Source organism: Python bivittatus, unplaced genomic scaffold (assembly GCF_059951505.1).
Source record: "Python bivittatus isolate LINGU-HERP-01145 unplaced genomic scaffold, Pbiv_v1 ctg000330_np1212, whole genome shotgun sequence".
Classification (NCBI taxonomy): Eukaryota; Metazoa; Chordata; class Lepidosauria; order Squamata; family Pythonidae; genus Python; species Python bivittatus.
Window position 1 is genome coordinate 35,176,810 of NW_028277058.1, and position 24,643 is coordinate 35,201,452.

The 24,643-nt window shown below is 38.8% G+C and overlaps 1 protein-coding gene across 1 annotated transcript in view; it reads right to left on the reverse strand.

Moving 5' to 3' along the window:
- Window positions 1–4,820: 4,820 nt before the first annotated feature.
- Window positions 4,821–24,643, reverse strand: part of ACO2 (aconitase 2) — a 32,374-nt gene continuing 12,551 nt past the window's right edge. The window contains exons 4-18 of the mRNA XM_007425690.4: window positions 24,177–24,269; window positions 21,579–21,737; window positions 21,116–21,266; window positions 20,431–20,535; window positions 19,686–19,777; window positions 19,355–19,460; window positions 18,304–18,461; window positions 18,122–18,195; window positions 16,231–16,342; window positions 14,846–14,968; window positions 13,263–13,418; window positions 10,276–10,467; window positions 8,891–9,023; window positions 6,531–6,652; window positions 4,821–5,329 (exon numbers count right to left, since the gene is read on the reverse strand). Of these exons, the coding sequence (XP_007425752.1) occupies window positions 5,192–5,329; window positions 6,531–6,652; window positions 8,891–9,023; window positions 10,276–10,467; window positions 13,263–13,418; window positions 14,846–14,968; window positions 16,231–16,342; window positions 18,122–18,195; window positions 18,304–18,461; window positions 19,355–19,460; window positions 19,686–19,777; window positions 20,431–20,535; window positions 21,116–21,266; window positions 21,579–21,737; window positions 24,177–24,269 (1,914 nt within the window). The 3' untranslated portion in view covers window positions 4,821–5,191. The remainder of the gene's footprint in view (window positions 5,330–6,530; window positions 6,653–8,890; window positions 9,024–10,275; window positions 10,468–13,262; window positions 13,419–14,845; window positions 14,969–16,230; window positions 16,343–18,121; window positions 18,196–18,303; window positions 18,462–19,354; window positions 19,461–19,685; window positions 19,778–20,430; window positions 20,536–21,115; window positions 21,267–21,578; window positions 21,738–24,176; window positions 24,270–24,643) is intronic.

The window sequence follows — 24,643 nt, forward strand, 5'->3', positions numbered from 1 at the left end:
ATGTCACAGGTTATATACCATGGCAAGACTGAGCACAGCAACAAGACACAAGGTAGTTCTACTGCACCAGCAAGGGGTCTCCCAGGCAAAAATTTCAAAGCAGACTGGGGTTTCAAGATGTGATGTTCAAGCTCTTTTGAAGAAGCACAAAGAAACGGGCTACGTCAGGACCGTAGACACAGTGGTCGGCCAAGGAAACTTAATGCAGCAGATGAAAGACACATCATGCTCACTTCCCTTTGACATTGGAAGATGTCCAGCAGTGCCATCAGCACAGAACTGGCAGAAACCAGTGGGACCCAGGTACACCCATCTACTGTCCAGAGAGGTCTGGCCAGAAGTGGTCTTCATGGAAGAATTGCGGCCAAAAAGCCATACCTCCGACGTGGAAACAAGGCTAAGTGACTCAACTATGCACGAAAACATAGGAGCTGGGGTGCAGAAAAATGGCAGCAGGTACTCTGGACTGATGAGTCAAAATGTGAAATATTTGGCAGGAGTCACTTTGTTCGCCGAAGGGCTGGAGATTGATACAATAATGAGTGTCTGCAGGCAACATTGAAGCATGGTGGAGGTTCCTTGCAAGTTTGGGACTGCATTTCTGCAAATGGAATTGGAGATTTGGTCAGGATCAATGGTGTCCTCAATGGTGAGAAATATAGGCAGATATTTATCCATCATGCCATACCATCAGGAAGGTGTGTGATTGGCCCCAAATTGATTCTGCAGCAGGACAATGACCCCAAACATACAGCCAATGTCATGAAGAGCTATCCTCAGCGTAAAGAAGAACAAGGGGTCCTGGAAGTGATGGTTTGGCCCCCACAGAGTCCTGATCTCAACATCATCGATTCTGTCTGGGATTACATGAAGAGACAGAAGGATTTGAGGCAGCCTACATCCACAGGAGATCTGTGGTTAGTTCTCCAAGATGTTTGGAGCAACCTACCTGCCGAGTTCCTTCAAAACCTGTGTGCAAGTGTACCTAGAAGAACTGATGCTGTTTTGAAGGCAAAGGGTGGTCACACCAAATATTGATTTGATTTGGTTTTTTCTTCTGTTTGCTCACTTTGCATTTTGTAAATTGATAAACATAAACAATTACAATATATATTTTTGAAAGCATTCTTGCTTTACAGCATTTTTTCACACCTGCCTAAAACTTTTGCACAGTACTGGATATATATTAGAATCAAATATAATCTCTTTGTTGTTGTTTAGTCGTTAAGTCGTGTCCGACTCTTCGTGACCCCATGAACCATATTGCGCCAGGCCTTCCTGTCCTTCACTGCCTCAAATATAATCTCTCCATATATATAAATGAATATAAATATAAATGGAAAATTGGCCAGGAGGTTGCTATCGTAAGGGGGAAATTAGGAGTCAATAACCAAATACTGTGGGCTAAAAACATAATAGGAGTAGGGATTCGGAATGTTTGGAGGGAACATTAATGTTGGAAGGAAATGGTCTGCAGTCAATAACTAGGTGCCAGAGAAGAAAATGTGGATTGGGAAGGAAGCTCTGGGTGGCATAATGGAGATTCAGTGAGAGGTTGTCCAGAGAGCAATGCAGGAGTTGTTCCTGAGATACTTTTGGAAACTTAAGTAGGCTGAAAAGCAGCATGTAAAAATCATATAAAAATGGGATTTGTTTTGTTGGCTCAAGATAGGCAGTGATAGTAATTCTTGTCTGACATCATAGCATGTGCATTTTTGTTCTGTTCTTAAGAAAACAGAAGCATTTCTTTAGGGCAGAGATATAGAAGCAAACAGTGTGAGAACAGCCATTTTATTCTGTTTTCACAATAGCACGCAAAGCAGTTCTGACACACTCTGAGAGGATTAACAGATGGAGTAACAACGTGCTGGCTTTTCAGTTGTGGGCTGCCGACAACAAAAGCTATGACAGGAAGAGAGTTCTGGCCTGTCTCTGTGATACTGCTAACCTCATTTTGGACTGGTCTTTCTGAGTCTCATCAGTGTGGCATAAAACCTGAGTAAACGAATGAGCCTTGTGCAGACAAGAAAGCTGGAAAAGTTACAATACAAGTGGAATCCATTCGTACTGTGTTATGTTCCTGTAAGCAAATGACTACAGTTTTGTACTTAGTTTGGTTAGGTGGGTGGGCTATATTCTACTGTGCAGAACAAGCCAAGTTTCATTGAAAATTACTGAAGGAAAACACAGCTGTGCTTTGTCTGGTTCAGAATCCAAAGTGTCCATGAGTTGGATAAAGAAAAAAAATCCAACTTTCTCAGCCAATTTTCTATGCCTATATTGAAAAGCCTTGCTTCTCCCTGGGCATTGCATCTAGCTATAGGCAAGTGTCCCTTGTCCTTCAAAGAACAAATACAGCGGTACCTCGGGATACGAACTTAATGCGTTCCGTGACTCTGGGCGTATCCTGAGTTGGTCGTAACCCGACGCAAATTTCCCCATAGGGTTCAATGTAAATCCGGTTAATCCGTTCCACCCTCCGAATTTGGTCGCACCCCGAAGCAAATTTTCCCATAAGGTTCAATGTAATTATCGTTAATCCGTTCTGGCGTCCACGGACCACGCGTCAGGGGCGGGAGAACGGCCGGGCGCTGCGTGGCGCGGCGGGAAAAAGGCTGGGTGCGGTGTGCCAGGAGAATGGTCGGGCGCCGCGCGGCGGGAGAACGGCCGCGGACCACGTGTCAGGGGCGGAAAAATGGCCGCAGACCACGTGTCAGGGTGGAAAAATGACTGTACCCCAAGGCGGAGTTCGCACATCAAGGTAAATTTTTGCGGCTGGAGCTGGTCATAACCCGAAAAGTTCGTTAGTAGAGGCATTCGTATCCCGAGGTACCACTGTATGAAGTAGCGATAAAGCACAATACTAAAACCTATTACAAAAATAATCTTGTTTATAATCTTGTGTGTTTATAACTGCAGTCTTGCTGACTCATCTGTAGTTAGTGCCGTGAGATTTACATGCTGTGAAATGATTGTTCTTGATTACACATTTGGTAATTCATACTTCATAGGCAGAATTAGTACAAGACTATGAAGATTCTAAAGCTACTAGACTAGGCAGTTCCATGTTGCTCAGAATTAGTTTATCCCACCACCATAAGCTAATGCAGCATGTCCAACTCCAATGGTGGTAGCTTAGCTGATTGATAAGCAGTCAGAGCCTGCAATTCCTACATCCCACTTAAAAACAGAAGACTGGTACCTTTCAAGCAGAGGCAAAAGTACAAAGTACTTCTGTTCAGGGGTACTTATGTTCATTTTTCTTTTGTAGATGAACTTATTTGCGTTCAGTGCTATTCTCAGTATGCTCTATTTTTAAAAAACAAACAAACCAGAAGTCCATGCACAATAGCACCTGGGAGGCAGGAAGTTGCACTCATTTCTAACATTGATACAAGTATTATCAATTTGGTGTTAACTCTTTCATATGGTTTGTCAGTTGGAATGGTATTATCTTTCCCCATATATTCCCCATCCCCAATGTAATGCAATACGTTGTTGAGTTTGTCCATACTTCATCAGCTTAGATAGTAAGTATTCCAGGTCTCTATAGGAACTTAGGGGATGCATGTATGTTGAATAATTTTGATCCCTTGAAAGTTTGTAATTTTCAAGAGTTTACCGATTACCACAGTAAACAGAATCACAGAGCAGAACTCAGCGATTTTAGAAAGTTATAATAGCATTGTAATTAGTATTCATACCATGGTTCAATGCTGAGAAATATGAGAAGCTACTCTGATTACACAGAAATGCATGCTACATCAAAAATTAGCTTTGGGAGTATTTTCTGAAAACTTATTTTGATGTAAAAATAGGAAGGTGCTGGCAACTGAGTATTGCAGATTGAATAAAATAGCTGCCCTAGAACTATTCTGACTGTGACAAGTATAGGCCATTCCAGAATGATCGCCAGACCTTTGAGAATATTTGTCCTATAGGGAATAGGTGACACAAAAAGGATCAGCAGCTGATCATTTGAATCAATGCCACTGAGATTTTGGAAATCATTTAGAGAGTTCTGGCTATAAACCAGTCATCTGATAATCTGTGTATTTGATTATAATCCTCATCATCCATCATGAAGACAGCTCTTGATCATCCTGGCTGAATGCAATGGGAATTGAAGTGAAATATATCCAAAGTCACCAAAGGAATACCACTACATACAATACTCTGAAAAGTCTTTTGCTATGAAAACATTTCACACTACATATTTAAAAAGAGTCACTTAAACACAGCCAGGAAGCACTGTGAGAAGTGGCAGGGTATAGCATCACCAACACACTATCTTTTTGTGAACTAGTCTATTTCTCAGTAGGAAACAGAAAACTACAATAACCATAATGTAGCTATACTCTGTAATCAATATATAATTATTGAATTCCAAGTTGTGTCATAAAGAGGAGCATAACTTTACAATTAAAATTATTTTCAATTTTGCCTTACTTCTTTTTAAACTAAGACATGAGGATAAGGTGGGAAAAATATTATAAAAGAAGAGAAGTGAGACATTTAGTGCAGTCACAGGTAGAAATTTCCATCAAATGGGAATACATCCACTTGATACATGGAAATACCAATATGTTGTCAGTTTCATATTGCAGCAGGAACTATCCATAGATCAGGATGTTTACTGAAACCCTTAAGACAAACAAGGTTATAATCAAAATGAAAATGTTCATGATTCCAGGTGTATACATATTTTTTATGGTACATGTATTGTCAAGTTTCTGAACAACCCACTTTCAGCTTCCACACACTCCTCACGCTCCATCCATCACAAACCTGAACAAAGTGCTACTAGGAACACTCATAACTAGATGTGTCAGTTACAATTTTATTTTCCACAAGAACAATAATCTAATTTTTTCATTCTTTTGTCATCACTGAAATTATTGGGCAGGAAAATAATTGGAAAATAAATATGAAGCAATATGGGACAAATGAAATGCATGAAAAGTAGCCAGCTATGAAAGATAGAAAGATAATGGAGAAAGAAAAGAAGAAAAAGAAAAAGGAAAAGGAAAAGAAAAGAAAAAACACTTTTATTGGTGTAGGCAAGTGAATATTGAAATGACTAGGAAGCTAACGTTACATTTGATCACATTTATTCTCAAGAATTGTTGTGGAATTGCACTTTAATGGAGATTAGTCATCAAGTCCGCTAGATGCCATTATGTGTGTAGGTTCAGTGCTTCTGTAGCTCTTTCATTCTGTTGAGTGCACTACCAGCTCGGAACCACTCAATCTGAGTCTCATTGAAGGTGTGGTTTAACATTATTGTTTCTTGGCTCCCGTTAGGATGTTTAATGATGCATTTCAGGGGCTGTTGGAGAAATTAGAGAAATAAAATGTTATTTTTTGGCTTCCTATCATAAGCATGCATTTTGTTTAATCACCATTAACTTCAATGTTTTTTAGACATTTGATTTTTGTGGAAGGGAAAATAACTGAGTGAGAATTAGATATACTCTAAAACATTCATCACAAGAGCTTGGTAACGTTTAGTTTCCGAATTTAGGGGCCAAATAAACATGCCATGATTTATTCCCTAATCTGATAGTTTAGCAAGTCTTACCAAATATTAAAACTGAAAACGTGCAAGGATCCAGGAACTATTCTAGGCTTGGTAGACCATAAGCATTTCCCCTAGGTGGGCCTCTTAAATGCAACATTTTACCTTAATCTGGTAATGTTAAGTGGCACCAGCCAAGACATGCTGCGCTCCCCCATTTTAACTCCCCTGCAATGATTCAAGCCTCAACAGTGCTCTGGAATGTTCCTGCATCAAGGCTGAAGAAGCTTAGGGAAGCACCACCTCCAAGTGGCTGTAGCTTCTTGAGGACTTGAACCATTGGCAAGTGCCCAGTTTCAACTCACAACACTGGACTTGAAAAAAGATTTAAATTCTTCCCCAAAACACAATATGCATTATTTAAATTAATGTGTAACAGAATACTTTGTAGAAAGGAAGAAGGGATGAAAAAACACAGCTACTAGAGATACACTGGACACCATATATGGTAAAGCAACCTGTACATTTTGTTTCTTTCTAATATACTAAGGATGTGCAATGCACTTTGTTTTGAATTGTTTCAAGCATGAAATTTCACAAAATGTTCCATTCTGAATGTGAAAAACTGCTGTTCATGAGTATGAAATAGATTGGGGCACTTCTGAGGTGTTTTAAGCTCAAAACAGTCTCAATTTCTGTTCCAAACCTGAGGCACTTCCAAAATGCATGGAACAGCTTGTCTTGAACTCAAAATAGCAGTTTTATACTCCAAACAGTGAAATTTTATACTCAAAATGTTTTGCACACTAATTTCCTGTTGATTTGAACACCTTTGAGAATTCAAGGATATAAATTGCATTTTCAACATTCAAGCAAAAAGTATTATTTTCAAATACATTGTTGCATGACCCAAGTGCACAGTATCAGAACCCTGAAATACAGTAGTTTATGAGAAATAAGGTGCGAGAAAGTGAGATGGGAAAGGACTAGTGCTGAGAACTGTGACCATTACCTTTCCAGGGACAAAGTCTTTTAGGCCCACGATACTTAGCTTGTCCACAGGGTGGATCTTGTCATAGTCAGCTGGATCAGCAAATGTTAGTGGCAAGAGGCCTTGCTTCTTCAAATTAGTTTCTGTTAAAGGATTTAAATTTAATGTGTTAGCATGTAAATTTTAGTAGACTATTGCAAAGAGCAAAATCTCAATGGCATTTGTGCATTTTGCAATATATCTTGCATCTCATCTTCAAAAGTACATTCAAACATTTATGAAATCAATTGTTTATCATCCTGCCTATATTCCTTCAGCCTTGCATATGCATCTAGTTTTATACAAATGATAGGAACAGTAGTTGGACCTATCATGAAGTACCGTTTTGGTCACTGAAAGATGAAACTGACAGGAAGTTAACTCCACCTCTTCTAATTAAATGGCAGAGTTTAAGATTTCTTCCTGTCCTGTGCAGAAAGCCTCTTCCTTTCAGTTGTATGCACTGACTTAATTTGAGTATTGCTCAACTTCTTTATTGCATAATTCAACATAAGCAACAAAGTTTGCCTCCAGCAAGAAAACATAGGAAAAATAGAACAACGTATAACAGTAAACACAATAAAGTAATCCTCCACTCCTCTAAAGTATGTTTGAGATATATTTTAGTGCCCTGTGCACACCTAGCTTATGCCAAGTTTGTTCTCTGGGGTGAGAAGAGTCTGAGAAGAAACTGGGGAACATAATCTCTTGTGTTTGGTAGAGCATGTAATTCTTGGGCATGAAAGCAGACATCCCATCTTACCACCACCTTGTTTTGATAGAATATATGTAGATCCCCTCTCACTGGGAGAGTCCCTAGCTCTTCAACCCTGCTAGCCAGCGTTAGAGCTATCAAATGATTGCCTTCAACTGAGGATGTTAATAGGCTAGGAAGAGTCAGTTGCTAGAGTCTTAAAAACTAAATTCAATTCTCGTGGAGGAATCCCAGTTGATTACAGGAGAGATGGCTTACGTTTCTGATGAAAAATGGTGCATGTGAAGATGGTAATATCCAGAGAGTGAGGACATAGGCTGTTATATGTCTTCCTAATTGGAGGCTAGCACTTTACAGCACATTGGTAGGGGAGGGACTTCACTATTTGATACTAGGATGCAATGTATATATAATAAATTGCAGTAAACAGTTTGGCAAGTTAGTGGACAAATAACTTTTTAGCTCTATTCTGTTTAGATTCCCTATGTCAGGTCAAAATATATAGAATGCCTGTTCTATGCCAAGTTAACTTGGCTAGCTGCACTGTAAACATAAAACAATTTAAATACTATAGAAAAATTTACTGTTCTAAAATATAAGTGTGCAAAAAATGTCATATTAAGAATGGGAGGACGCAAGCCCCTTTAGTCAAACATTATCTGGATAAAGGCCATAATGAACAAGAGATAACACTTTGATGCATAGAGAAGGTCAGTGGTAAAACAGAGTAAATATACTTTGGAGGGAATTGTTCAGAATACTGTACACTCTTTAGGGTCTTGGGCCCCATCTTGTCTGAATCCTTGTTTTACAAATTGTGATTGGTCACTCCATACTGCTATCTACCTTAAATTATACTGTGGTTCAAGCACCTGCAGTATCATTTATTTTGTTAATTTCTGGTGACTGTAATTTGTTTTGTATACATTTTCATATTCTCATTTAATACACTTCTCTTTACATTTCTAAGAGAACTGAATGTGTTAACTGGCAGTATGGTAAACAATGGAGTTTTTTGCAAGTTTATATTTCAACAGTCATTATTAAATTTATTAACAGTCATTAATAAAAATTGTTTTATTAACTGTACATATTGTTTTTGATTTTGGTGAGAAGCTAGGATTTGAAGCCACTAAGGAAGCATTTGAAACATGTCTAGCTTACCCAGTGTCAAAATTTCTTCAGGATATTTTGAAACAACATTTCATGTCTTTCACACTACATTCTGCTACCACCCTCAGATAAAAGGACAGAACTTTAACCAGAGGATGATATCTCATTCATGAACTGTTGCAGAGAATTTAGATCTCAGAATTTTGGGGACTATATTTCATGTGGACTTTTGTGAATACTTATCTTTTGTAACAGTATTTACTCCTGAGCAATTTTTTCATAATATTTGTTTTACATTTACCCTACAGCTAATAAGGAGATAACCTGATTCTTACTTTGTCTTTATGATATTTATTAGGTTTTATTAACATTGTTTTTGCTCTGTTTCCATCAATTGCTTGAAGATATACAAGAAAGCTGATGTACATATAATGGGTTCTATTATTCTGGCCAGCATATATATTATTCTTAAGAATTATACAGCAGTAGGTTCTACAGAAAGTGGAGATCTCACCATGAATCCTGGCAAAGCTCTTGACAATAATAGCTCTTCCTCCTAGATGCCGTGGCTCCAGTGCTGCATGTTCCCGACTTGAGCCTTCCCCGTAGTTTTCATCTCCAACGACAACCCACTTAACACTATGTTTCTGAAACAAAGTATTTCTTCAATAGCATAAATACATAAATTATGTCAGGAAACAAAGAAGAAGCTAAATCTGTTACCCTATTGTTCTCTAAAGAAATGGTAACAACAATCATGAATGGTGGCAGCTGAAAACCTACTTGAGAGCTATGAGAATGGGAAAAAGGTACATCAAGTTGTATAATTTTGGAGGGAGGCACTAGAAGGGTTTCTTTCCTCAAACTACTAGTAATGGCTAACTTCCAAAAACTCATAATCTGACTTTCAAAAAACCTTGTGTCCCCATCAGGAAAAGCAAATGACACTAGCGTATGTTTCTTTTGAGCCATTGCATGTTTTTCCTTTCCCACAAAGCCATCAGTATAGGATTATCCACAATGTTTTGTGAAGTTATGTGTTATAAAGAATGCCATTTATATATAAGGATTGGGCAGCTTCTGGCATTTCAGCAATACACAGCCCTCTTGCAAAGCTCTGCCCATGTATTCAGAGAAAGGCAAGATATGGAGCGTCCTCTACCCCTTCCATTTCTCAGATCAAGTTCTCAGGGACTTAGGTTGCAAAGACCTTGCACTGAAAGACACTCCCCCTCCCCATCAACCCCTCTGGCACAGGTCTTCTCTAGGACAGCAGCATATGCAAAGGATTTGACCCTATTCCCTAACACATCTGACCTGCGGGAGAACACCTTGGGAGGCCCTCACATCAGATTTTGTTTTCAGCTTTCTAAATATGATAAGAATTTAAGGTGAATAAATAAAGAATAAGTGGTAGCAATGATTTATTTAAAGTAAACACCAGAGAAAGACATTATTTTCATTCTCAGGTTTGACTGTATAAAAATATTTAGGCCTGTTATCTCTTGTGTCAATTGATCTATTGAGGTGAGCATGAGAGTAAAGAAAATATAAACATAACAAACTGTTCACAGCTGAGAGAAGGGACAGAAAGGATCTCATGTTTAGTTAGACCATTGGTTCATCTAATTTAATATTCTCTATTCTAAGTGACAGTTTTTCTAGGTTTTCTGACATACATCTTTCCCAGTCTTTTCAAGAGCTACCCAAAAAACAGAGAAATTCTAATGGCTGTCAAAGTCTGGGATCTATCCAGAACTTTCACTAATCTCAGTGCTGGGGTTTGGTTCTGAGCATACGGTCTTTGGCTCTGCACAGCATCTAATGGCTCTAACAGTCTCTACATGCTGCTGCACATACATAACATGCCTAAAATACAGTTAAATTTCATAGCCTTACCTTGTAGTAACGGGCTGTGTCAGGAATAGGTCCAAACTCCTGTGTTAATGCATTCCTCACTGAGTTGGCCTTGTCATTTTCAATGTTTATAGCTCCAATCAACAGATTGTTTGAAATGTTGTCCAGATGTCCACGGAACTTGAGCCAGGGGCCTGCTGCTGAAATGTGGTCAGTTGTACATTTCCCTTTTACCTGAATGCAAGATAATCACAGAATTCAATTTGTGCGAAAGGAGTATTTTGACAGCATCAAGCACTTTTAAGGACTCCAACATTTATTTTACCCTATGGATCATTACCTTGTACTGGTGAAGGGGCTTGCGCATCCCAATGAAGCTCTGAGCTATACCATTGGGAGTGTACAGTCCCAGAAGGGTCATCCATTCATCCATGACGGGCAGGTCATAGACAAGGAATCAAACTAAACATGATCCACTGGAGAAGGAAATGACAACCCACTCCAGTATTCTGCCAAGAAAACCAAATGGATATTCACAACCAAGACAATGTCAACATGATATGGAAGATGAACCCCCCAGATCAGAAGGTATCCAACAAGCTACTGAGAAAGAGCAGAGGGCGAGTATGAGTAACAATGATTAAAGCCAAAAGAATCTATAGCTGCTGATGTGCCCAGAGAGAAAAGGAAAGTTCTTTGCTGCAAATATGTGTATACCACTGGTATGTGGAATGTCAGAACCGTGAACCAGACAAACATGATGTCAGAGCAGAAACATCAAGATTCAACTTTGAAATTCAGGGAATCAGCAAACTGAGGTGGGCAGGAATGGGTCATTCACATTAGAAGAACATCACATCTTCTACAATGGACAAAGAAAAAATCAAAGAAGAAATGGAGCAATCACTGTTATTAATAAAAGGTTGTCAAAGCCAGTGTTCAGACACAATCCCCCAAAATGACGAAATAATATAAATTTGAGTCCAAGGCAAGCCAATCAATATTATAGTGAATCAAGTCTATATTCCAACCACATATGCAGAGGAAGTGAAAACGGAATGATTCTATGATGACTTGCAATACCTTGTTGACACAACACCAAAATGGACACTGATTACAGATATACTAGAATACTAAAGTTGGGAATGAAATAGTGTTTGGAATAATGGGAAAATGTGGTCTTCGTATACAAAATGAAGCAGGAAACTTACTAATAGAGTTCTGTCAAGACAATTAGACATTTATAGCAAATGCCTTCTTTCAATAACCTAAAATATAGCTTTACATATGGACATCACTGGATGAAAAACACCTACATCAAATTGACTATGTAATCTGCAAGTAAAGATGGAGCAGCCGTATTCAGTCAGCAAAAATAAGATATGACGCTGACTGTGTCTCAGACTGTAAGCTTCCATTTGCAAATTACAACTTAAATTAATGAAAACAAACACAGTCATCATACCAATGAGATAACATCTAAGTAAGATTCAGTATGATTGTGTGGTGAAGGTAAAATAGATTTAATGGATTAGATTTGATAAATAAGTGCCTGAAGAACATTGGACTGAAATTGTGGTATCAGTCAAGAAGCAAGCAGAAAGATCCTGTAATAAAAAGAAAGTGAAATTGCTATCTGCTGACATATTGAAAGCATGACATATTTTCGATGCTGAGGAAAGACGGAAAGCAAAAGGCAACAGAAACAGAGGAAAATCTGTCGAACTGAGTTCCAGAAAAGAGCGAGAAACAAGCAGCTATACCTAAGCAATGCATAGAAACTGAGGATAACAATCAAATGGGAAAGGCAAGAGATTTAAGAAAATCACACAAATCAAAGGAACCTTTTATGCAAAGGTGAAAGATAATGAAAGACAAAGGTCTACTGGAAAAAGAAGAGATGGCACAAATATATTTATTTATTAAGCAAAAGTATATATGGAAGAACTGTACAAAAAATCCCCAAATTGATGATGTGAAGACTCGTTCAATGAACTAGAGCCAGATACCCTGGAAAATGAAGATAAATGGCTCTAAAAAATATCACTAAACACAAAACGTCAGGAGTTAATGACCGTCCCCTGAATTGCTTAAAACCTTGCAAGATGCTGCAATCGTAGTGCTACTTGCAGTTTGTAAGTAGATATGGAAAACAAAGCAGCGGCCAAGGCACTGGAAAAGATCAGTTTATATTTCAATACCAGAAAAGGGCACTGCTAAGACATGTTCCAGCTACCAAACAGTTGCATTTATCTCACATACCAATAAGATAATGCTCAAGAGTTTGCAATTCAGATTGGAACAAGAATTGCCAGGTGTACAAGATAGATTCAGAAGAGAAAGGAGCACTCAAGATCACATTGCTAACTTTCTGTAGGTAATGGAAAAGGTAAGAAACTTTTTAAAAAAGACTTTGCTTCATTAATTATATGAAAGCTTTTGACTGTGGAGACCACAACAAATTGTGGACAGTCTTTTAAAATATGGGTGTATCAGGCCACCTCATCTGCCTGTTAAAGAATTTGTGTGATAACCCAGAAGCAACTGTTTGAAAAGAATACAGAGCAACTATATGATTCAAAATTGGGAAGGAGCGCACTATGGTTGTATGCTGTCACTTTATTTAACCTACATGTAGAATATATCATGAGCAATGCTAGGCTAAACTCTATTGTGGATGCCTCAGAATGCTTGTAAAATAAAACTGAAGAACTTACACTGATTTTTTTTAAAGATGCAAGTATTGTTTATTAATTAATTTTCAAAGAACAAAACCAAAAGCAGGTACCATCAGTTGATTGGAACACATTAGCATATTTTGCTCATATTAACCTATTTTATGAGGCACTACCAGGATATGCAGTACTAACATAAAGTATACATAATTGGACCAATACACTTCAGTTATTTTTATTCCTTGCACTAGAAATGCTTTATAAGAGCCTATGCAAAACAGAATGTTTAGGTATTACCAAATAACAGCATAGAACAAAACTCTTCAGATTTATCTGTTTGCCTCCAGTTCTTACCTTTATGAGGATCAGCATGTCTTCCAGATCCTTGCCATCCCACTTATCAAAGGGCTCAAGCAGCTGCAAACGCTGGCTAGTGGGGCTCACATCCACGTGTTGGCTACTGCCATCCTTAGGAGGATACTGGTAGGTATCCTGGCCTGGATCAAATTCCTAATAGAAAATGAGAAAAAATGACTGTAAGGAGGAAAGGAATATTATTTAGAGAGGAAAAGTCAAACACAAAAAGTTGGATGCACACTCCATCTTGTGTATATCAACAGGCCAAATAAAGACTGGATAATACTTTAGTCACTTGAGCTATTTTGCTCTAGCATCCTCAAGTACTGTTTGGCTCAAATAATCTTCCTTTTTCCATCCCTTTATTTAAAGCTTAAATTACCACTATCTCACTTCAACGTAATGCCATTATTCATGGGAATTATAATCCCTAAGGCATTTATAAAGTATTTTATGTTTTATACAGCTGTACTTAAGTAAATGCTACCTAGTCAGTCTACCTACCTACCTACCTACCTTTTAAACAAATTTATATGGCCACACGTCTAGCCAATGGAATTCTGTGTGGTAGCCAGAAAATGAAAACATAATAATCAAAATAAATTAAAAAGAACCAAGTTGAAGCCATTATTAAAAAAACTCTTTGCCAATACACCATGCGCATGTACACACACACACATGCACAGCTCCATTAATGTCTTGATCCCAGTGCCTGAGGGAAGAGCCAGGTTTGCAACTTTCCTGAAGGCCAACAGGGTCACAACCATCCAATCTCTGGAAGGAGGCTGTTCCATTAGGCAGGCACATGACAGAGAAGGCATGCTTCCTAGGACCCACTAGGTGATGCTGCTTCACCAAGGGGACCCAGATCTGGTGAACAAGCAGAGAACATTGGAGATAGGTGGTCCCACAAGTAACCTGGGCCCATGCCATGCAGGGCTTTGAAGGAGACTACCTGCACCTTGAACTGAACCTGGAAGCCTACTGGAAAATAGCACAGCAGTGATGTTACATGGGTATACCATGATGCACCCAACACTACATGTGCCACTGCTTCTGGACCAGCTGAAGCATCCAATACTCTTCAACAGCAGTCCCATGTAAAGCCCATTGCAATAGTCCAATCAGGAAATGGCCAAGGCAGAAGTAATCAAGAGCAGTGCCTCCCGATTTAAGAACTGGTGCAACTGGCACCCAAGATGGATTTATAAATAGGCCCTCCTGGCCATGGTTACTACCTGCTCTGCTGCAGATCAAGGAGGAGTGCCAGATTGTGCACTGACTCTGCCTGTGGAAGCGTTACCCTATCCAGAGTTAATGAGGGAAGATCACTAGATATGGGGGGGCCTAAAACCCATAGCTACACAATCTTGTCAAAGTTTGAGTTGCAGTGAACAGGCACTGGCAAAGTACCTCAATAGCATCACTTGGATAGCCTGGGGCAGAAATATATAACTGAGTATCATACTGATGATACTGCACCCCATGCTGACAGATAACTTCACTCAGCAGTTTAATTAATGATGTTCCTGTCAATTTGGGATGAAGAGAGGGAACACAGATTAACAAAGAATAAGTACCAGTTTTGGCAGCTCATCAGCATCAGGTGGGTCAAGTTTAAACTTCTTTCCATCCGCTCCTGTCAGGACATCAACCTCTGGATTAAATTTCAAAGTGCCAGCAAGTGCCAGGGCTGTTACCATCTGAAAAAGGTAATCCACTATGGGTTAGAAAAGGTTGTCTCACTTCTGTCTTATTACTTGTAAGTAATAGTAACCCAAGTATTTTTGTAACCATCATCCATTAGTCCAGCTAAAGCCCTGGCATTGGTATGAAGAGAAATGCCTGATTGGGGAAAGCTATTTATAGCATGAAGTTCAAGTACTGATGGGAAGAAATGTGGATTATTCCAACGTTCAATAAACAACCTTAATTAAGCTATAAAAGTAAAGTTTTCAACTTGAGACCTCTGAAAAAAGTAGGCAACTGAAAATACATTCTTTCTCTAATACAGGGAGTCCACGACTTACAACCATTTGGTCAACAACCCTTCCAAGTAACAATGGCACTGAATGAATGGTGATTACGACTGGTCCTCAGAGTTCTGGCTGTCCCAGCACCCCTGCGGTCACATGATCATGATCTGTGTGTTTGGCAACCTGTTTGTACTTATGACCAGTTGCCAAGCACCCTGCAATCATGTGATCGCCATACGTAACCTTCCTTGACGGCTTCCCCAGAAAGTCAATGGGGGAAGGGAAGGTTACAAGTCACTGGAGTAAGTCTCCCCCACCTGCATACCCTCCCCCAGTCCGTCTACACTTGCACCGCACCAGCCACTCGCACATCCCCACGCACCCTCCCTGACCCGTGTGACTTTTTCCACACACCCGCACATACCCCCCCCAACACATGCCTCTCACGCACCCTCATGCACCCTCCCTGACTAGGACAGCGCCTTTCACGCACCCCCTCACCCCCTCACCAACCTGCGCCTCTTGCAAACCCTCATGCACCCTCCCTGACCCGCATGGCATCTCTCATGCACCCTCCCCAACCTGCATGGTGCCTCTCGCGCACCCTCCTCGACCCTCCCCCACACCCTCTCGCTCCCTCCCCCACCCGGCAGCAGGCACTTAGTTGCCTGCAGGCCTGGGACTTGCAACTTCCTGCTGGCTTCCCCACTGACTTTGGTTGTGGGAAGCCGGCAGGAAGTCATTTCGCCTAATGACTGTGTGATTCAGTTAATGATGGCAACTGCGACTGCAGGGATTGCCATTGCTAAGCAATGCAGTTACGCTTTATGACTGCATCGCTTAGCGATGGAAATTCTGGTCCCAAATGCCGTCATAAGTCAAGGACTACCTGTATATACAATGGGTTTGTATGGTTTTGGCTTAGTGTGATGCATGAAACTAGGCTAAGTGATTTCTGTTTATGTTCATACTCCTGTCATATACTATACCTCTGGAGAAGTTACAAATGCATGCGTCTCAGGGTTGGCATCATTACGACCAGTGAAATTTCTGTTATAGGATGTAACAATTGTATTCCTTTCACCTTTTTTGGTATCTTTTCTGCAAAGGCAGAAAGAGGAAAAAAGTTTGTCACCATGATTAAAAGTTTATCCTGCCATAAGGTATGAGCAACTCACTGTTAACTTCCTAAAATTTTATTACTGTTTATATTACTTCAAGCTAACGCTCCTAAAGATGCATTAAAATCCTATTAGATATAAAAGCTGAATAAGTGGAACAAGAAATAACCTACTCAAATAAAACACTGCCTATGGAATGATGTAAATGAAGGAGACTCCCCCCTCCAAAGAGAGGTCCTGACATCCAAAATCAAAGGGATGTTACACCCTCATCAACTGGCATCTGTTCAGGTTAGCTTATATTACAAATGACATCCTTTTGTTAACAGTCTAAACTCTTCTGAAGACCAACCATAATTATGGCTCACAGTACCATGAAACCAAGAAGAAAACATTCATACAGTAGACAAAGCAGCATATATGTATAGGCTGTACCTATCAAAATTGCTTACAGAACTATATTCATATTATCAGCAGCAGCAGCCATAATTAAAGAACAAATAATAATGAGTTTAGTTAGCTGTAAACTATTTTGAGAAGGAGGCTATTCAGGAAGAAGACAGATGTACACACAAATACCAACTAATTTGAAATTTTGTATAATACAATAGTTACTCCTCACAATCATTTTTTTATATTTAAATAATGTATAATCATTTAAAACATTTGTTTTTTTTGCTAAAATAGACAATTCATTCTCTAAAAACTGCTGGAAATGTAATAAGCAGGTTAGATCATTCTTTCATATTTGATGGTAATGTTATAAAGCCCAACAATTTTGGAAACTGATCCATAAAAATTGAATTCCCATTACAACCTGTGGTATTCTTACCGAATTTTACAAACTATATGTTCCTTCAAAGTATACTGAATTAGTTTGGTATATGCTAACTGCTGCATGGATATTATATGCTTTTTACTAGAAAAGTTGTCTGATCCTGTCATTGGAAGAATGTTTAAATTGTGGCAGTATGGTTCAATGTCTAGAACAACTCCATATCTTAAATGTAAATGTGATATAGAATTCAAACTAAAAACCATTCCTCAACTACAACTTCATACACAGATTTGTACCACATCCAAAATTTGGGTTTCTCTCTTCTTAGAGTATTTCAGTTTTACAGGACATCTAAATTAGAATAGACTGTTAACAACATAGATTGAATTTACTGTAGGACATAATCTTATTTGATTATTTATACTGGAATTCTTAATATTGATGTTTAGCTTAGAGCTTAATAGCAATTTTTAAGGTTATTCGTAATTAACTAATGATATACTGGAAAACTATACAGGTAATCTTCGTTTAGCAACCGCAATTGGTTCCATCAAAATGGTCACTAAGCAAACCATGTGACAGAGAGAGCGAGAGAGAGAGAGACGCTCCAGAGATCATTGGTTGCTGTTGCCTCATTTAGATAAAGTTCTATTGTGCAGCAACGCCAGCGTTACTCTCACTCTGGTGTGCATTGTTATCAGGCGCAGAAATTTGGGTGTAAGTGTGCACATTGATTGGAAAATGATTTTTTTTATTACCGTTTACTACTATTACTATTTGCAAACAATCACTTAATGAGGGAGTTGCTAAACAAGGATTACCTGTAATCTTTATTAATTTGTATTTATTCCTTTATCTTTTGTTTCTTTTTTATTTCTGTTTATGTATTTTGTTTAATTTGTCTATTAAAAATAAAACAAAAATAAAATATTTCTTTCTTATGGGAAATCAAAATAGTTTTTCCATAATATAACATCTTACCTGTCCCACTGGCCTATGCATGGCCCACATGCATTAGCAAGAACCACTCCACCAACATCACGCAGGACTTTTGACTGAAGGAGACAGAGAAGAGAATTAGCCAGAAGAAGACTAGGTGCTGGTCTTCAATCTGATTTTCAAAAAAGCATATTCCAACTGCAAAGCAGAAAAAGAATACTTACATATCCATCCCTTTCAATTGTGGCCCGGATCTGCTCTGAGCCAGGTGTAATGGTGAACTGAGACTTGCACTTAAGCCCATGAGTTAGTGCTTGTTTTGCTACTGCTGCAGAGCGCCCCATGTCCTCATAGCTTGAATTAGTGCAGCTACCAATCAGACCTGTGCAGACGGAATAGAGGAGAAATATCACTATCAGATTCTCTTAAACCTCACCCTACTGAAAACAAATACCTTTTCTTCCACCAGAAGAGTTATCTGAATCCATAATTATTGCATGACTTGCATTTTAGAGTGAGATTAGGGGAAAAACAGCCAGTACTCCATCATACTAATTTGAATTAAAAGGCACAAGCACACTCCTTAAGGGTAGGATGAAGACTTGTAGTGGGACACTGAATGATTTCATTTTCAAACAGTTTAGCTGCAGGACTTTATTAAATGGCTTGGAATATATAATCACAACAAGACCATTAGCTCTATATTAAGCAATGTAAGATAGATGAGAATGTTGGTTCTAACATATTATGCCAATATTATTTTTTCTAGAAATTGGCATGGCAGAATAAAGTACATTATGCAGAGAATGTCTAAATATAGAAAATATGTTAATTGAATGTCAAGATGGAGAAGAAAGCCACCCTAAAATAGAGAAGAGTCAGCCAGATAAAATCTTTGTCAGAAGCCTCGCAATCAATTTAGTAGCTAATCTGCTTGCTTCATTTCTGCCATCATGAGAAAGAGGAAGGGGGGAAGGAAGGGCCGTTAGGTGCAGGTGGACTGTTATCTGGTTCTCAGGAATGCCCAAGGTCGTACCAGCATGAGACCTGGGAAGAACTGAGGACATGCGCAAGAGGGATATGGACTAGAAAGGGGGTGCAGGAGATTGGGGAGAAAAGGGGATTTTGGCACGCGTAGGCTTTTAGTCTTGGCAATGACCTAGAACTGTAGACTGCTTCTCAATAAAGAAATTCTTCTTTGAATCTATTCTGGGTTTCAATGAGATTTACTTTCATTGGGAACTGAGTTTGGCAGATTCTTACAATCCTACTCACCAACTCGAATATCCACTGGCCATCCTTTTTTTTCTGCCACAGAGCCAATCTCTTCTATAGTGTGTGCCAGATCTGGAGTAAAAGGCCCATTGATAAGGGGTTTCAGCTTTAGGAAAGAAAAATTCAAGCAAATATTTCAGAACACTCTAAAGACCATTATAAAAACACAATTTTTTTTTTGTATATCGACACATGAATTGCATCAGCATGTGACATATTTTAAAAGTATTCTTACACAGGGGAAGAATGAACACACGTAGCAGAGTTCAGGTCCCCTCCTAAACCTCTGTTGTTTCTCTAGCTTTCTAGAGACGCTACAACAGTGACTTACCTCACTGAGATTAATTTCAATTAGCTGATCATAGGAACAGCCAGGATCAGGCTTTAAATGCTCTTGGAATTCGTCTGCCAAATTAGCAATTTCTGAAAATAGAGAAATTAAGAGACAGATTAGAAAGAGAAAAACTGATTATGGTCACCTGTGAAGAAAGAACAATTAGTTTTTCTAATGTTATCAGACAGGATTTTGCCTCACCCAAAATATATTTGTACCAAAAAATCCAAGCTAATACAAAAGCGTACTAATAGAAGTAATACAAATCTTGACCAAATTAAATAAATTGAATTAATATAAAGGATGATCACATAATAAATGCAAGCCTGAGAATTAAACTATCTTAGTGCTTTCCAATGTCTCTTCAAATGTTTTTCAGTCTTTCTTCATTTATATAAAAAATACAGGTAGTCCTCATTTTGCGACCAATCCTCGCATTTATGACCTTCACAAGTCTGTAAAGCAAAGGAAAGCTGAATAAGATCATAAGCACAGTTGCAGTTTCACTTAGCAACTGCTTTGCTTAATGAGTGAGTTGCGGGTCCCAACTGGGGTCACTAAATGAGGACTACCTATACGCATTATTATACTACTATCCAAACTGTTGAATATTAATTTTTCATCACCATCACCATTATGCAGCAATTGTTGAACCTAACTTTACCTCTGTTTCCCAAAAGGGAGAATAGTGAAAACAAATAAGGACCGTTCATAACGTCTGACCCCTCATCAAAAGTCTTACCAGCACGACCAGTCTTGGATAAATATTTCTTCATACGGGGATTGTAAGGGAAGACTGAAGTGGTGGCACCGATCTCTGCTCCCATATTACAGATAGTTGCCATTCCTGAAGTTGAAAGAAATCCATACAAGTGAAATTGGAACCCAAAATAAATACTGTTCACAAATTAGTTTACACACAAAAATGTTTTTACATAAAGATAGGAGGTAAATAGCATTTTATGTATTTTAATTAGAAGTAGTAACTCTTAAGGCCTAAATAGTTGAATTCCCCCAGGACTAAGTTTATATTTAAGTATTATAGAACAAATATTTATTTTCCTGGAAAGATTGCCCCCCAATCCTTAACAAACAAAACTAAAATACCACTGATATTCTCAGAATGTATTAGATTCTCTCAAGTAAGCAGTTCAATGACATTTCTGAACTGTTCTTGGTTGATTCAAGTTTGATGAAGCTCAGCTTTATAATTATTCTTCTAACAGGAATAAAGGAGCAGCACAGAGCAACACTTCTCATAACGCTGCTGATCCACATGGTTTAATGGCTGTCAAGTATTTCCCTCCACAGAAAGAATACAAATTATGTATGTTAGTCCAGTGAAAAACACACAATAGCAGCCAATAACAGTCCATCATCAGCCACCAAAAATTAATTTTCATTGCTATGAAATGGTTGCCCCTCACCTGTACAAGAGATGGAATCCACACCAGGCCCATGATATTCTATGATGGCTCCTGTACCACCTTTCACAGTAAGTATACCAGCCACTTTAAGGATTACGTCTTTTGGAGAACTCCAGCCTGACAGCTTGCCAGTTAATTTTACTCCAATTACCTGAAAACCACCAATGAAAATACATTAAGTCACTTAGATTTAAGTAAATATTCAGTTCCTCAATTTTTTTGTGTAATATTCTAATTGGAAATGCTGAAATAAGATACTCTTGGGATAAAGAGATCAATCGCTATTAAGGCTCTCATATGTTTAGAACAGTGGTCAATAAGAATAGGGAAATGACCAAAAATTCAGAATTGCCCCATCATAGCAGCATATTTTAGCACTGTAGCATCTCCACTTAAAAAAAAATCTTGTTCATATAGCCCCATTTGTTGCATGAAGGAACATTTATATTCTTCTCTAACTTACCTTTGGACATTTAAGCTCCCAGGGGATTCCTGCCATGACATCAACTGCATCAGCACCACCAACTCCAATACAGATTCCACCCAATCCACCACCATTGGGGGTATGGGAATCTGTGCCAATAAGCATAACACCAGGATAGGAGTAGTTCTCCAGAATAATCTGAGATAAACAATACAATGTATTTAAGCAAAGATGAGCAAACTAACACTTTAAAAAATTTTTAAACTTCTAGTGCAAAAGTGGGACCAAAACCACACAGTATAATGATTAAAACTTAAATTTTAATTTAAAACTTAAGTTAATCTTAGAAGAAAGTTAACTCCTCAGTAAATAAAATGGCCATAGAGATTACACCAGCCTTTCCAACCTGGGCTTCCTCCAGATATGGGGACTTCAACTTTCAAATTCCCCAGTTGGTGTGATGAAAGTTTTGGGAGTTAAAAGTCATGCATCTAACGGGCATCTATTGGAAGGACTCTGCTTTTCCTAATTCCTTGCTCTCTTAAATTATTCTTTAATTATAATGATCTCAAAAAACCAGGATGATAAAAAAAATAACGAATTTAAAAGTAAAATCCAGCAAGTTTTATTTGATACTTTTGCCCATCACAAACCTGCTCCTAGAGGGCAGTGCCAACCAATCAAGAGACACCACTGGAGACACTGGGAACCCGCAATGAATAAACAGTAACTTTATCTTGTCAACATTCAGCCTCACCCTGTTCCACCCCATCCATACTCTCACAGCCTTCAGACACTGGGTCAACACATAGACAGCATCACCTGTACATCCCAGGGTGGCGATGTACAATTGGGTAGCATCAGCATATTGATGATACTAAACCCCAAACCATTGGATGACCTCTCCCAGTGACTTCATACCAAGGTCAGGGGGAAAGAGGACTAAGCTTTGTAGTACCCCACAAAGGAGGGGCTGCTTGACAGAACTCTCATCCCCACAACCAAGTGGACTTGCCTACTGAGGAAGGAGCAGAACTACTGCAACACAGCACCTCAAAGTGCCAACCCATGCTCACAGTCCAGAAGGATACCATGTTGAGGATACTGAAGGGTGCTGAAAGGTCCAATAGGACCAGAAGGTGCTCATTCCCTTCCCATCCAAGTCACAACAGAGGTAATAAATCAGAGTGACCAACACTATCTCAGTCCCATGCCTTAGCTGAGCTCCAACCACAGTCTAATTAATTCCTTTCTCTCCAAAAGGAAGATTAGAGATAGAGCAATGCTTAACCAATGCAGATGTAGCCAGGAAGGGCCTCTTGTGGAGGTAACATATCATGGTCTCCTTAATGGGTGCTGACATTACCTCTTTTCACAATGAGGCACTGACCACCTCCCAGAAACAATGTGTCACCCCGACCTCCTAAAGAGCCAAGAGGGGCAGGAATCAAACCCAAAAATGGCCAGGGAAAAACACAAGAACACCCTATCCACTCCCTCAGAGCTCACAGAACAAAAATTATCTCAGATAATAGGACCAGAAATGGCTCCAGACACCACAATGGACTCAGCCCATGTGAAGCAAGATTTTGGTGAACCTGGACAATTTTGTTAGCAAAATGCCATGCTACACTGTCACAACAGCCAGATGAGAAATCTACCTGCTATCCTTTAAGGTCTAATAGAGTGGGTGGCTATAACAAATTTAATTAATAATAATGATGATAATAATCATTTATTTTAAAAGGGAATTCACTACTCTAAATAATGCACAATCTGCTGATACAATAATGGAGAAGTAGTTACACCTCTACTGCTTTATCACCTTGGAATAAGCTTAGACATGCCCAGATAGATTTACTTTTAGTTTTCCTTCACCAGCACTCTGGATATCCCTTCCTTCACTTCATTTCCCTGAGGCCTTTGGAAAACCAAGGAGTTATCAGAAAACCAAGGAAAATCACAATCTATCCAAGGAACACCTATTATAATGACCTCTGACCCAGAAAAAGTTCATTTTAATTTGTGGAGAAGAAAAATCAATCCTTGTTGGAGAAGAACAATCAATCCTTCAAAATACCTGCTTTCAATAATTAATCTCAGCAGGAAGAAAACATGCAAGGGACTTAGGCAAATTTCCTGATTAGCCAATTTGATTTGAAAGGTAAAAAGCAGCACTATATTTTAAGAGATTCATATCATCCACACAGTTATAATGACATTCTAGATAGCTAATTAGTGACTTTCCTGACATTTTGATCCCTGTGACTTTGAATAGCAGCTAGGGAATTTTCCAAAGCAGCACACTTGGTCACTTTGCAGAATGTATCCAGGCATCCTGCACACAACCAGAGCAGTGGCAAGTAAACCTCATTAAAAAGATGTATAGCTACCGTTACAAGGACAGGGTTTTCTCAAGAAGCATACTTTAACAGTACAGCATATGCTTTTTATGCAGAAGATTCCAGGTTTAATTTCTAGCATTGCCAGGTAAGGCTGAGAAATTCCTGAACAGTTGGCTGAAGCCTCAACTGTTACTGTCAGTCAATATTCAGAATAGCAAGCATTCGATTTAGCACAAATCAGCTTCCTATGTCTCTAATCTTGTCTAGTTTGCTCTTAATGAGGAAAGTTTACCTGATGAATAATTCCTGATCCTGGTTTCCAAAAACCCACTCCATACTTGGCACCTGCAGTGGCTAGGAAGTTGTATACTTCTTGATTAATATCCTGTTTATATGCAGAAAATTAAAGCATGTTCATTAAATATATTCATATGAGCAGGACTGGATTGACTACTCAGGAAAATCCAAGTGACAGTTTCAATCACATGCAGTTTCATTAGTACTTCAAGAGTTTCACTTCAGAACTCCTTAAATAAGACACCAAAGTGATACTGGAATGCTGCACTGGCAAGCATTTTGGATAGGATAGATCAGGGGTTTTCAAATCCTCAAAACTCCAGATCAAAAGGCAAAGCTCTAATGATAGAAAATCAGCAATAAAATTTCATGGACATACTCATGTGGTTTTTCTTGATAACAAAAGTAGTTTGCCACTGCCTCCTTCCAGGATGTTTTTTTCAACTTTCCAGTCTAATCCAC